The sequence below is a fragment of the Lampris incognitus genome, chromosome 13 (assembly GCF_029633865.1).
Source record: "Lampris incognitus isolate fLamInc1 chromosome 13, fLamInc1.hap2, whole genome shotgun sequence".
NCBI lineage: Eukaryota > Metazoa > Chordata > Actinopteri > Lampriformes > Lampridae > Lampris > Lampris incognitus.
In genome coordinates, this window is record NC_079223.1 from 12,871,412 (window position 1) to 12,887,210 (window position 15,799).

General features: G+C 43.6%; 1 protein-coding gene across 1 annotated transcript in view; it reads left to right on the forward strand.

The window, feature by feature from the left end:
- The window catches only part of LOC130123300 (spectrin beta chain, non-erythrocytic 1-like), a 118,835-nt gene that overhangs the window by 63,481 nt on the left and 39,555 nt on the right, over positions 1-15,799 (forward strand). The window contains 10 exon segments of the mRNA XM_056292459.1: positions 113-264; positions 1,405-1,623; positions 3,232-3,312; positions 4,718-4,924; positions 6,776-6,987; positions 9,612-9,749; positions 10,791-10,911; positions 11,259-11,474; positions 13,765-14,184; positions 14,837-15,039. Coding sequence (XP_056148434.1) covers positions 113-264; positions 1,405-1,623; positions 3,232-3,312; positions 4,718-4,924; positions 6,776-6,987; positions 9,612-9,749; positions 10,791-10,911; positions 11,259-11,474; positions 13,765-14,184; positions 14,837-15,039 — 1,969 coding nt within the window.

Genomic DNA, 15,799 nt, shown 5'->3' on the forward strand with positions numbered 1-15,799 from the left:
TTCTCTCATCTCCCCTTGCCTTCCCTCTCCCTTCGACTCTCCACTTTTCTGTCTTCTTCTCTGCCTCCCCCTTTTTTTCATCCCCTCCCCTCTCTATCTTTTCCATCTCTAGGCTACAAGCCATGTGACCCTCAGGTGATCTGTGACCGCATCGCTCACATGGAGTTCTGCTACCAGGAGCTGAACCAGCTGGCCTCGGAGCGCCGGGCCCGACTGGAGGAATCCCGACGCCTCTGGAAATTTTTCTGGGAAATGGCCGAAGAAGTTAGTTTTTGGTTGATTTTTCTTTTGGTTGCCCCACCCCCCCACGTTTTTCAGCCATGTTTGAAGTTTGAAAATTGAACCCAGGGTCTATGTGAAAATGGGATTAAAGTCTGGCCCTTGAGAAAGTGGAAATATTTTTCAACTCTTACATGAAGTGCTTTCATCAAGGGCTACACAATTATGGCTAAAACGATAATCCCGATTATTTTGCTTAATACTGTGATCAAAAGTATTTATAACAATTATTCATTGATTATTTGTTACATTTGGTACAGCTAATTTCCAAATTTTAATCTGTGACAGTATGAATAATTTCCCCTGGCCACAATCAATTAATTCTGGAAGTCAGTTGTAATCACCATTAATATATAATTAATTGTGCAGCCCTACTCCTATCAAAGGGCAGGTTGCCACGGCCCTCACACAATATGAGTGAGAGGGAGACTCCATTGCAATTTGTATTTTCATTTTCAGAGACTGAAATGAAAGTAAGTCAGCCCTGGCCTCATGTACATGCCACATACACAGTGAACGTACAATACTTAAAAATCTATCGTGCTGATATTGATCTCTGTGCAACCACTTTGCTTTTTCATTTTCATCTGTCCTTCATGACTGAAGAGGATTTAACTGTTAAAATCAGTCAGGGATCAGAGCTTTCACCTTCGACTCACCTGATCAGTCTGGTTTGTGGAAAAAAGAAATAGCAATTATGTTTTGTGCTGGTAGTGTATAATTACTTTATAGAATTTATAGATATTAAGATTTCATTTCCTTTGCGCAAGTGCATGAAATGAAATGACAAATAAAGTGTTTCTGTTTCTGATTCTGATAGATTAAATATAGGAAACCATTTGCCACAGAGTGCCAAGAGTGTATGTATGAATTTTCCTTCAAACCATTCAACCACACCAGAAGATTTTATTCAGTTAGCCCACCCTCAACCAAACGGAACAGACGAATTGGCAATGTCACCTGGTGTGGTGGTTTGGTTGAAGGGAAACTCTGCAATTTCTCAGCACACCATGGCACATGTTCACCTATGTCTGTCATAGATGGAGTGTATTGCATGTGTACCATTTTATGATGCCATGTTTCTTTAGAAGAAAAAAAACAAGTGAAATATCCTTGGGTTTTTAGGAGGGATGGATCAGGGAGAAGGAACAGATCCTGTCCTCTGAGGATTGTGGGAAGGATTTGACGGGCGCGGTGCGACTGCTCAGTCAGCACAAAGCCTTTGAAGATGAGATGTGCGGGCGTGCAGCTCATCTACAGCAGACCATCAAACAGGGGGAGCAGCTGGTGGCCGACAATCACTTTGGTGCCGACAAGATTAAGGAACGTATCCAGGACATACAGGTACACTCATCAAAAGAATACCCCCATCTTAATGTGATTTGATCTTCCAACCGGGGTTAAACTCCTTCTACACCATCAAAAAAGTGTAAAAGTATCAGTCGCCGATGTAAGATGACTTCATGTTTCAGTGCAACTCAGCTTGTATCAAGTAATTTCTGGCAATACTAGGTTGCCAGTTAAAGATGGAAGACAGACGACAGAGGAACTAGGTTGCCAGTTAAAGATGGAAGACAGATGACAGAGGAAGATGCAGAGGACAGGAAGACATGGAAATGGATGAGCCGCTGTGGCAACCCCTAATGGGAGCAGCCAAAAGTATTAGTAGTAGAGACTAGGTTGCCAATTAAACTCATTACTAATAATCACAATGATAATAACAGTTATGGTGGGGAAAAACAGAATGATCATGAATATATCATCATATTAAGATAGCACTTTTTGAAACCCCAGTTATAAAGATCTCTACAAAACAAAATAGCGTGCATTTATTAAAAAAAAAAGTCATAAAAATCCAAATTAGCCGATTTTTAAATTTTAATTGTCGATTGTTATCATTACTTGATCAAATTGGTGTCTGTATCTAGCAGGGCCAATGACCAGCATCTCAGTTTTATCCGAATTTAAAAGCAGAAAGTTTAGTGACATCCAAATTTTCATAACAGCCAAGAAGGCCTCTAAATTAGTAATTTGAGTATGATCATCAGCCCTTATAGGCACATACAGCTGAGTATCATCAGCATAGCAATGGACATTTATTCCATAACTGCATATAATTTGGCCAAGAGGTGAAATATAAAAAGTAGAGGGCCAAGAACTGAGCCCTGGGGTACACCATATTTAACGTCAGAGAATTTTGATGCAATATTACTATAGCTGATACAATGTGTTCTTCCAGATAAGTAGGACTTAAGCCAAGAGAGAGCTAAGCCAGAGACACCAAATTACAATTTATTCTGTCTGATAGTACAGTGAGCAATGATGTCAAAGGCTGTACTGAGGTCCAGTAGTAGAAGCACAGAAGTGGAACCAGAGTCTATAGCTAGTAAAGGATCATTCACCACTCTGGTCAGACAGTTTCAGTGGAGTGACAGGCCCTGAAAGCCAATTGAAAAGATTCATATAGATGGTTTTCTTCTATATGGGTCGAAAGTTGTTGATACACAACCCTCTCTTCTTGTACTTTACAAAAGAATGGACGATTGCAGATGGGTCGATAGTTATTAAGAGACCCTGGATAGAGGTGCGGTTTTTTAAGTAGAGGTTTAACCACAGTTGTCTTAAAACTGTTGGGAACAGTGCCAGTAAGTGATAAATTAGCAGATAAGTTAGCTTAGCAGCTAACTTTTGCCCAACGACCCTTTAATTGTGATTCCAAACTGTTCAACAAAAAACAAGTGAATGCTTTTATTTATTTCTTTGGTAAGTGACCATGGTGTAAGTGTATAATCCATTACAGGGTGTGCGTTAAAGGATTTTCACGCACAATATGGAGGTGTCAAAATCTCTTAACACATATCTTCTTGTGGATTATCCCTTACTTATTTACTGTCACCATTCATTCATTCATTTCTCTCCTTATCCCTTCTCTGCTTCCTTCCTGTTTTCTAGGAACAATGGGCAGCCTTGGAGCGTCTATCTGCAGTACGTAAGGCCCGCCTACAGGAAGCCTGCAACAAGCATCAGTTCCAGGTAGGATAAATGCTTACATGTATTTTTTCACAATTGCATTAATGCAGTGTGCATTAAGTGCAGAGATTGTTACCCTGAATGCATATCAGCAGCATTGTATGGGACGTGACACATCATGCATCAATGTTTCAGCTGGTGTTCCACGTCCAAAGCGCTGTGTATGCTGTAGATAGATCCTTCATTTGTCCCTCGCTTGTCTTGCTCCCCTCAAAGTTTTAGATTTTCTGTGTTTTATTGGGTGTCAGTTCCTTGATAAAAAATAAAATTCTAGGGTGTCCGGGTGCCGTGGTGGTCTATTCTGTTGCCTACCAACACAGGGTTCGCCAGTTCGAATCCCCGTGTTACCTCCAGCCTGGTCAGGCATCCCTACAGACACAATTGGCCGTGTCTGCGGGTGGGAAGCTGGATGTGGGTATGTGTCCTGGTCGCTGCACTAGCGCCTCATCTGGTCGGTCAGAGTGCCTGTTCAGGGGGGAGGGGGAACTGGGGGGAATGGTGTGATCCTTACACGCTACATCCCCCTGGGGCTGGTGACTCTACATGTATCGGAGGAGGCATGTGGTAGTCTGCAGACCTCCCCGGATCGGCAGAGGGGGTGGAGCAGCGACCGGGATGGCTCGGAAGAGTGGAGTAATTGGCCGGATGCAATTGGGTAGAAAAAGGGGGGAAAAAATCAAATAAAATTCTAACTATCCTTGTTTTTCTTACGTAATCAGTGATGCTCGGCTCAAAATAAGGTCATAAACCATGAAGACCATTCAAAATGACGAGTTAATGAGTTAATCCGGACTGGGGTGAGGGGGTTGTCCGCCTAGGCATTTAAGCACTTCTACCCACATCAATTTACTCAACAAAAGGAGATATTTAAAAGTTATTAGCGCCAGGGACAACCCTATAGCCTAACCAATTCATCAATTTAACATTTACAAAACCAGAAAAGCAAAGGTTAGGAAGACATGTTCTAGCTAAATTATCTTGTAAACAATAACTTACTAGAATTTTGTTCATACTATTAAGCTTCTTTTAACATTCAATGCTTTATTTTGCTTCACACAAATGTCAGTGAGAAGCCGGGAGTGGCCACTGTGGAAAAAACAATGTCATGGTTTCTTAAGATTCTGTTTTTCAGACTGGATCCCCAAAGATACTGTTCTAGAAGAGATAGTGTGGAGAAGTATTAGCTGTGCTTGAGAGTTTCCCCTTTGATATTTTCAGTGCCGTGTCCTGATGCCAGTATCTTCTACACCTGGCTGTTGTAGAACTACAGCTTTTCCATATTATCACAAAATGGCAGCAAATACTTTTGCCCCCCCGTACCGTAAGGTGGCCTGTACACTGGATTGAGGTACTTTAATTTGTAACTCACAAAGTTAAACACACTCTGTCCTCCCCCATTCCCTCCCAGGCCGACGCAGACGACATCGACACCTGGATGCTGGACGTGTTGAGGATCGTCTCCAGCGTTGACGTGGGACACGACGAGTTCTCCACGCAGGCCTTGGTCAAGAAACACAAGGACGTGGCCGAGGAGATCACCAGCTACAGACCTGTCATCGAAGCGCTGCATGAACAGTCCCGCACCCTCTCCCCCGAGCAGGCCAGCTCAGAGGAGGTACTGAACTGAAAAGCATTTCCACATCACAGTCGATACATGCCAACGCCACAGCCTTAAATATTGTTAGTCAATAGGCTTAACAAATTAATTCCATATGTCAGTCCTTCTCCTTTCATTGTGGTTTATAGTGGACGTCAGACCAACTCGACATGCTGTCAGCCATTGCTTGGTGCACGGAATAGAATATTCTCGTGTTCTTTTCTTCTTTGTTTGTGAGGGAAGAGGCTGTGGCTAATGGGTGCAAACAAGCACTCCTTAGTTTGGTTAGGAGAGCATGACAAAGCGCTCACTCTCTTAAAACACAGCGCTGCAGTGAAAAAGGGGTTAATTTTTAAACGGTAACCAATTTTCTTGCTGCAGTGGTCAGTGCTGACGGTGTGGCGGGCCAACACAGAAAAGTCTATTTATGGGAATCGGTGCAAGATTCTTCACCATATTTGAGATGTTTCCTCTGTTACAAAAAGTTATTATACTGCAGTGTTTGCGGTTTGGTGTATCGCTGTTTGTTTTCCGATGAAGGTTTTGGTGAATACACGCCCGAAGTGATGACGCCACCTTGCACCTCTCCTGCCTGCTTCTGTCTACCACTTGTGGGCAGGTCATCTTGTATATTTTTGCATCCGGTTTAATTAGATCAAAATAGCTTACATCAGTTTGACAGCTGCCCGAAATAAGCTCAATATTGGTGGTATGTGGAGAAGCTGTACATCATATGTGCAAACCAGAAGTGCTGACCACATCTGCCACGTTCATTCAAAAGGCATTTCCTTTGTCTGCATGTCTGTACGTTGGATGATACGGTTTGGGAAAATGCAACAAGGTTATAACCAGCTTTTCCTCCATGTAGTTTGGGAACTACAAGAAAAACAAATTGTTGAAGGGCATCCAGGTAGCGTAGCGGTCTATTCCGTTGCCTACCAACACGGGGATCGCCCGTTCGAATCCCCGTGTTACCTCCGGCTTGGTCGGGCGTCCCTACCGACACAATTGGCAGATTCTGCGGGTGGGAAGCCGGATGTGGGTATGTGTCCTGGTTGTTACACTAGTGCCTCTTCTGGTCGGTCGGGGTGCCTGTTTGGGGGAGAGGGGGAACTGGGGGGAAGAGCTTGATCCTCCCACGTGCTACGTCCCCCTGGTGAAACTCCTCACTGTCAGGTGAAAAGAAGTGGCTGGTCACTCCGCATGTATCAGAGGAGGCATGTGGTAGTCTGCAGCCCACCCTGGATCGGCAGAAGGGGTGGAGCAGCAACCGGGACGGCTCGGAAGAGTGGGGTGACTGGCCAGATACAGTTGGGGGAAAAAAAATCAAAATAATAATAATAATAATATTTGTTGTTGGGGAAAATTTTCCCAGTAGTCTGAAATTTGGAGAAAAGTGGTACCATTGTCGGCCTTTCTGTTGTGTGAAAAATAATGAGTAGTAATGATCTTATCCACATGCAAGGAATATCTTGGTGATTTGTTGATCTGATGGCTATTTTAATTTCATTAACTCAACCAGGTACAACAATATACAACAGATAGATCTACAGGCGAGATGACATGCCCACAAACAGCGGATTGTCCAGTAGTAGCAATGCCAGGCGGCTTCCCCACTTCCGGTTGGCTGGCTTGAGTGTTTCCTAAGCCTTGTTGCCCTCAGCCTACACGCTGTGTTGACACAGGACAACGTCAGACAGTTCACTTAAAACTTCCTTGTAGACTTTTCCTCTGACGAGTGAGACGTTCTTGGTGATTGAATCGGAGTGGTTTTAGTCCACTAGCCAAAGTGGCGCTAATTAGTTTACCACCTCCCTTCCTCCTCCATAACGTCATAAGCAAGAGTCTGTTTCAATGGCAATCTCATAGGTCCAGGGCCGTCTGGCAGGCATTGAGGAGCGCTACAAGGAGGTCGTGGAGCTGACTCGACTGAGGAAACAAGCGCTCCAGGACGCTCTGGCCCTCTACAAGATGCTGAGCGAGGCGGACGCCTGCGAGGTGTGGATCGACGAGAAGGAGCAGTGGCTAAACAGCATGGAGATCCCTGAGAAACTAGAGGACCTGGAGGTTATCCAGCACAGGTAGGATATGTGCGTGTGTGTGTGTGTGTGTGTGTGTGTGTAGAGCCACGGTATTCAGAGAAGCTAAAGAGCTAGGAAACAGAGATGGTAAGTATTCTTAATAACTAAAAATGATATTCGTGATGAACTTTAGTTTGGACAGGTGTAACACAGTCGCAGCGCCACCTGTCCAAACTAAAGCTTAAGGGTATAAAAAAAAAAAAAAAACTGAAGCAGCAAGAAATACTGAATAAAGTCACAGCACTTGGAGCACAGTGTGTGTTTTTTCCGTGTATGTATGTTTGTATGTGTGTGCCTATGCAGTTATTACATTTTATTGCAACTTACCAACTAACCCCTGATGTCTGTTTCTGCTGTAATGATCAGGTCTCACTCATCCCAAACAATGCTGTCCACCATTTTAGTTGTATTTGACTCACATCTGACAACACAGATGATCACTTTAGTGATGTCTGCCCTTCCCACACGTTTGCAACCCAAATGGTACCTCACGTTGTTTCTATGTGACTTAAGCCAGGCTGGAACACACTTCAGTAGGACGCCCACTAGCTGTTTTAAACAGCCTGCTCTGTGCCATCTTTCTCTTTTATACTACATTATTTCTCTTTTATATTATGATTTTATTATTATTTTACATTATATTATTTTATCCATCCATTAGCCAAACCGCTTATCCTGCTGTCAGGGTCGCAGGGATGCTGGAGCCTATCCCAGCAGTCATTGGGCGGCAGGCGGGGAGACACCCTGGACAGGCTGCTAGGTCATCACAGGGCATATTATTTTGTATTATATCATGTTATTGTTATATTTTATTGTGATTATTATTTTATATTATATTATTGTTTTATATATTGTATTTAATATTCAATATTATTATATTAAGAAGGTTCTGGGTTCAAGCCCCGGGGTAGTCCAACCTTGGGGGTCGTCCCGGGTCGTCCTCTGTGTGGAGTTTGCATGTTCTCCCCATGTCTGCGTGGGTTTCCTCAGGGTGCTCCGGTTTCCTCCCACAGTCCGAAGACATGTAGGTCAGGTGAATCGGCCATACTAAATTGTCCCTAGATGTGAATGTGTGTGGGCCCTGTGATGGCCTAGCAGCCTGTCCAGGGTGTCTCCCCGCCTGCCGCCCAGTGACTGCTGGGATAGGCTCCAGCATCCCTGCGACCCTGAGCTGGATAAGCGGTTTGGATAATGGATGGATTATTACATTTTAACTTTAGAGCCCACTCTCCCCTGTAGAGATGAGTTTATTTGTATTTCAATGAGTTAGTTCCTTTCCAGGTCCATGAGTTGTATCAAAAAAAAAAAAACTACAGATACTTAATTTAATCTCAGTTAGAAAAAGCAGAAAAAGGGGTTTTATCTAAACGGCAATCTTTGTTCTTTCAAAAGAAAAAGCAGAACACTGATATAACGCTCATTATTTCAGTGTTTATCAATCATTTTGGCTTACAGCAGCTATAAGTGTCGTTATTCCTTCTGCAGCCAGGAAATGGTAAACTGTGACACCAAACGAAAGCGCCCTTCCCCATTTTGATGCTGTTGTAGGAGCTTTGACGATGAAAATAACTGAGAGAAATTTATTTTTTACAAAGATTAGAGACAAGATTTGCGACAGAAGGGAACCAGCAAGCGTTAAAGGGAAGGTTTACAAGATGGTTGTGAGACCAGCTATGTTATATGGTTTGGAGATAGTGGCACTGGTGAAAAGGCTGGAGGTGGCAGACTTGAAGATGCTACGATTTTCACTGGGAGTGATGAAGAAGGACAGGATTAGGAACGAGTATATTAGAGGGACAGCTCAGGTTGGACAGTCTGGAGACAAAGCAAGATTGAGATGGCTGGTGTGGAGGAGAGATGCTGGGTATATTGGGAGAAAGATGCTGAATATGGAGCTGCCAGGGAAGAGGAAAAGAGGAAGGTCAAAGAGGAGGTTTATGGATGTGGTGAGAGAGGACATGCAGGTGGCTGGTGTGACAGAGGAAGATGCAGAGGACAGGAAGAAATGGAAACGGATGATCTGCTGTGGCGACCCCTAACGGGAGCAACCAAAAGTAGTAGTAGTAGTAGATCAGATGCTGTGTTTCTCTGTCAGAAATATTGTTTTTGACATCACATGCATCATCTTACAAGTCCTTATAATCATCTCCCAAGTTGAGAGCCGCTGAATTATGTCACGATGACTAAATGGTAAATGGACTGCATTTATACAGCGCTTTTCTAGTCTAGCGACCACTCAGTGTTTACAGTGGACGCCTCACATTCACCCCTTCACACACACATTCATACACTGATGGAGGAGGCTGCCATGCGGGGTGCCAACACGCTCATCAGGAGTAGTTAGGGGTTCAGTGTCTTGCTCAAGTACACTTCAACACACTCTCCTCGGGAGCCAGGGGATCGAACCAGCGACCTTCTGATTACTAAACAACCCGCTCTACCTCCTGAGCCGTGCCGCCGCAATGCCAAGACAAATTACACGGCTCAGTTTAGAAGTCGGAGAACTGATTAATTTCTTCTGTAGGTTTATGAGATGGTCATTTTTTGTGTCTGAACTGATCTAACTGTATGACCACCCCCACCCCCACCCCCACCCCCACCCCACACACTCCTTCTCTTTACAGATTTGAGAGTCTGGAGCCGGAGATGAATAACCAGGCCTCTCGTCTTGCCGTGGTGAACCAGGTTGCCAGGCAACTGATCCACAGCGCTCATCCCAGCGAGAAGGAGATCAAATCCCAACAAGACAAACTCAACACCAGGTAACTGAACACCAGGAGGGACAGTCGGTCACCGGTGGTCTGTTTCCACTGGGTCGTCATGTACAGAGGGTTTATTTAGTAAGAGTCCTCTGGAAGCCTGTACTCTGTAAGACATGTCTCATACTCTTGATAGATAAATGTAAATGTACAGGAAATGAGCTGGGAATTTTTCCAGGCCTTGTCTGGAAATCTACAGAAATATCAATATGCCAGTGACTACATATTTAGTATGAAGTACCTGTTACTCGACTGTGGTTTCACACAATGTCATGTAGTGTTGAATAATCTTCAACTTCATACGTGACATGGTCAAGTTGACAGTCATATCACCCAGCTGATACCTGCACATAGCACCATACTGAGCACTTATCCACTTACGTCTAGGTCCAGTCCAGAATTTCAGTTTTGCTTTTTTTTCTGGGAAAAGTCTGAAATCAGTCCAGGAGACCTGCAGTTGTGGTGCTGCATAGTTGAGGTTGCCCACAAATTATCATTGCATGGAAGTTTATTTTTCTAACCACATCAACCAAGCTCAATGAATTTAACAAATGATCCCATTATTGTTCCGGTGTGGGTCTTCTCCACGGGGAGACTTGCAGTTCACAGACTGTATTTAAAACTCACCCATGGACTTCTGGGTTTGCGGGTATTTTCTTATGAAAACGAAGAGCAGTTTTTGTTTTTTCACCTAAGTGACTTCATGCGTGTTGAGATTTGGGTGAACTTCAACATACCTGTCCAGCACTGCATCAGGCAACTCGTGAGGTTGGTTATCAGCAGCAGGCCACATATTAAACCTGTGGATTATTATCGTCTTAAATTCCACGTGTCTTGGTTTTGTTACTCGTGTCATCAGTGGGATGAATAAAGTTTTCTAAAGTAAAGCAGTCCAGCAGTAACACCTCTTAAATCTCTCAAGTCCTTTATTTTGAAGCTCGTTAATCTCGTTACTTTGTTGTTTTGAGTAAATCCCAATCAAGAGTTGTTTTTTTTTGTATTCTGTTAAATAACGCACCTTCCTAAATGCTCCTTTTGGTCCAGATGGAGTCAGTTCCGTGATCTGGTGGACCAGAAGAAGGATAGCCTGAGCTCGGCTCTGGGTGTCCAGAACTACCACCTAGAATGTAATGAGACCAAATCATGGATCAAGGAGAAGACCAAGGTACCAGCGCCCCCTCGTGTGGCACCCTGACCTACCACGGGCCCAGTGTCCCTTTGGCAACACTAGACAACACATTTTTTCAAACTTTTTGCTTCCTGAAAGAAAATGAGAGACTGTGATAGACAATGTCAAGCTGAACACAAAATTAATTTCAGATTGGCTGTATCACGAAGGAATTTGGAGAAACATTAAAATAGCTGTTATTGAATTTAACATGAGTAATCGCAACTTACAGTGTAAGGTACGATCTTGTTGTCGTTCGATGGACAGGAGAGTCATCGTAGTTAGAAAAACCTCAGTGACTCGTCATTGCTTTTAAGCTGTCTGTTCACCGCCCTTCCTCCCAGGTGATCGAGTCGACCCAGGAGCTCGGGAATGACCTGGCGGGAGTGATGGCTCTCCAGCGCAAGCTGACCGGCATGGAGCGCGACCTGGCCGCCATCGAAGACAAGCTGGGCGACCTGGGGAAAGAGGCGGAGCGCCTGTCCTCCGAACATCCGGAGCAGGCTGACGGCATCAAGGGCCGCCTGGCAGAGATCATCAGCGTCTGGGACGAGATGAAGGTAGGCGTCTCAGTTACAGTAAAAGTTGTTGGCTGAAGAGGGTTCATAGTTACAGTAGGCTTAACAGCCAAGTGAATTTGGAATGAGTCAGGGTGGGACTCTCGACATAAAGACATCAGGACATGAATAAAACATTTTAAAGTAGAAAATATAAGAACATCTATTATTATTTATAGTATAAAAATACTAGTGCGAGCGTTGAAAAAATTAATATGTGGTTTTTTTTACTTCCTGTGGCGGCTGTGCGAGGCTGTTTCACAAGGCATATCGGGGGATTCGGTTATGTGTGGTGCTAGTATCTCTTCGTAACTCGTGAAACTGATCTGTATCTGTGCCTCTAATTTGTAACTCATAACGTAGAGTGTGAGCTGTCTTTTCCCCTCTACTCTGCTCCTTGCTGGACTGCTGCAGTGCGTAACCTCAGCTCCACTTTTTCACAGCAGTAGACTGTATTTGTTCCCAGCCCTCAGCCCCTCATGGAGAACATTAGATATTCTATTATGCTGTGCCTTTGGGGCAGAGATGGGGTTCTGTGATGCGCTGTTATGAATATGTAGTGAACACGTAATGAATGTCGTGAATTCATGACATTTTAAATTCGACTGGCACTTGGAACAGAGCCGGCAGCCATAGAAACATGTGCCCTGGCTCTGCCGAATGGCAGAAGCTAAGCAGGTGTGGGCTTGGCTAGTACTTGGATGGGAGACCTCCCAGGAAAACTGAGTTGCTGCTGGAGGTGGTGTTAATGGGCCAGTAGGGGGCAGTCTTCCAAAAACAAAAACAAAAATCCCAATGCCCCAGTGCAGTGACGGGGACACTGTTCTGTAGTAGATGCCGGCCTTCGGATGAGACGTTAAACCGAGGCCCTGACTCACTGTGGTCATTTAAGGTCCTATGGCACTTATCACAAAGAGTAGGGGGGGTCCCCAGTGTCCTGGCAACATTCACAACCTGGCTCCCTCCATCTGGCCACCAAATCATCCCCCAATGTAATTAGCTCAATGATTCCTCCCTCTCCACCTCAAGCTGATGTGTGGTGAGGGTTCTGGCACAAGATGGCTGCCGTGCATCACTCAGGTGGTTGTTACACATTGGTGGTGGTTGAGCTGAGTTTCCCCCGCTTCACTGTAAAGAGCTTTGGGTGTCTAGATAAAGCACTATATAAATGTAATCCATTATTATTATTAATATTGAATATGGAACACATTTTTGTCATTAATTATCATTTATATTAGTGCATACAAGAAATTATTGCCTTCTAAGGTGATATCTAATTCTGGCCTTGATGGTTTTGAAATTCAGCAAGCACTTTAACATACAGACCTGGGTTTTGTTGTTATTTCTGATAGTGCATACGTATAAGAAACATGCCTTTCAAGCTGACGGTCGATTTTGATGGGCTTGGTGGTTTTATTGGAAAAGTAAGCTATTAAACAATAGTATTTGAATTTAAATATACTTCCATTGTGTGGGTTCTACATTAATTCCCCAATTTTACATTTAAATATCCATTATTACAAGCTTCAGTCTTAAGAAGAAAAAGTGATTAATCACAGCAAATTGTGTGATTAATGAGTTAATTTCTTTTTAACCGATCACATCCCTAAAAAATACATATCAACAGGCCGACAAGAATCAAAACGTCTACAATCCTAAATTGCAGCTTTCTAAGGAATTAGGGGTGATTGATATATTTCTGTACAAAGTACAAAGGTGTAAGAAATAACAATCACAAAAGGATAATATCTGTATGTAGCATGGTTCTACTACATAGTATTTACATCTTGAGTACTCCACTTATACGAGACAAACAGTTGTCACTGTCCACAGCGCCTTCCTCTGGTAGGACCACACTACAGACCAGCTTGTTTTCTCAGGACTTTTCATAAAATTCTTATCTATTGCAGCTATGAGTGAGCACAACATCGATATTGGCTTTAACTGTTAATCGACAGCATTACAAGCAATCACTAGTAAGACATTTTTGCAGTCAATGTAACCCGGTCCTCCTGTTTGAGACTTGCTTCCACAAGATCGAAGCAACTGATTTTGTAGTCACTAAGTTGACCAACGCTATTAGAATACTTGTCTTTTTCAGTAACCTTTATTAGACAGGAGAGTTAGGATAGACAAAACTGTGACTGGAGTCATGCAGCAAAAGTCTCAGATCAAATTTGAGCCCAAGACTGATCAGACCTGAGGCTAAATGGTAGCTCCTGTTTAGTGGCGCCACCAGGAAGCCCTGAGACACAAATCTCGATCCATCTAATTGATTTTTGCTCTCCTCCAGGACACCATGAAGAACCGAGAGGAGTCTCTGGGCGAGGCCAGCAAGCTGCAGCAGTTCCTGCGGGAGCTGGATGACTTCCAGTCCTGGCTGTCCCGCACACAGACGGCCATTGCCTCCGAGGACATGCCCAACACGCTGACTGAGGCTGAAAAGCTGTTGACCCAGCACGAGGGCATCAAGAATGAGATCCGCAACTATGAGGAGGACTATCAAAAGATGCGGGACATGGGGGAGATGGTGACTCAGGGACAAACCGACGCCCAGTACATGTTCCTCCGCCAGAGGTTGCAGGCTCTGGACACGGGCTGGAACGAGCTCCACAAGATGTGGGAGAACCGTCAGAACCTGCTGACCCAGTCCCACGCCTACCAGTTGTTCCTCAGGGACACCAAGCAGGCTGAGGCCTTCCTCAATAACCAGGTAAATATTACTACAGGTCACCCTAGCTCTTAAGTCGGCTTTTACACCTACATTATTGGCTTTAGACTTTCTGATCCTTTTGGATCATATTGACCGGTGTTGGCACAGTCCATGTAGAATCTTGTACACTCTGTCCAAAAAAAAGTCATCAAGAATCCTTAATCTCAGAGTTAGAACCATTTTTCATTTGAAAGCAATAAGAAAGTCAAACCAAACAAGTACTGATGTTTGCCTTCCTGTAGTGTTCTTTGTACCTAACTCATCCTCCTCTGCAGCTAGTTAGCAAGCTAAAATCCACCAGCACATCTCATTGTGAACCCACAATGCATTGCAATTTATATTGTAATCTCCTTGTTTTGGGTCGGCCATTTTCAATCCACCACATACCATTATCTATGCTTGACAGAGGCCACCTGTAAGTCACTCATCATTCAAGATTAGCTTCACACAATGAGTCCCACAGGGCTTTCCTTGTCTATCATTTACCCTTGCAAACTTGCCATAATAAATGTTACTTATATACTGGACCCTGCTGACATAATTGAAAATTATCATTTGTTTTTGTTATTTGACCTAATTATTTTGAAAAGTTACATATTATATTTATGACTTGATGCATTACATTAACCTCTCTTCCTCCTCCATCTACTAGGAGTATGTCCTGGCCCACACAGAGATGCCCACCACACTGGAGGCAGCAGAGGCTGCCATCAAGAGGCAGGAGGACTTCATGACCACTATGGAAGCCAATGAGGAGAAGATTAGCGGTGTTGTTGTCACCGGCCGCCGCCTGAAAGCAGATGGCAACATCAATGCAGAGCGCATCCAGGAGAAGGTGGACTCCATCGACCAGAGGTGAAGAGATAGTGACATTTTTGGTTTAGTGAAGTAGTGCTGTCTGACTCCGTTTATCTCAGGTTTTGACTTTTTGTGCTAGTTGCAAACATTTTTTTAAATGGTTTAGGGCGCTAAAAGGAGGTTAAAAACTAGTGAATTTGATGGTCCCTGACCTGGATGGGTAAAGGAAGGGAATGAGGCACTATTGTCCTTAAAGTGCTCAAGAACAGTTTGGGTAGTCCACAGATTGGGGGGTTGTCACATTTTGTGAAATTTAAGCAACAGTTGATAAAGCAACAATTATGTGCTCAGAATATCTTGTCAGATAAAATAACAAATGGACAAGTAAAAGAATGAGCAGAAAACGGAATCAGTGCTATAAACCCTTGCAAACCTTATAAGGTCAGTAATATATTATGATATAAGAAGAAACAAGATTTAAATAAGATTTCCTCATCATGGTGTTGTAGTGGCTCAGCCAAATAAGCCATTACATTACTATGCTGCATTTGTGTCACTATATTATTGTTATGCTTGTCTTCCCCTTGTTTGTGTTGCTGTGCCCGTGTAAATTCCTTCCACACGTGAAGTTCCAAGTGAAAAAAATAAAGTTATCTGAATATGAATCTGAATCATTACCATATTGGCTCGAGCCTAATTGCAATGTTTACCCTGGGTTCAAGTCCAAGTCGGGACCTTAGCGTTTCCTCCCTGTACTTCTTGTCTGCTTTTATTGTAGACTCTTAATAAGACAAAATAATCTTGACATCAAGAAAGT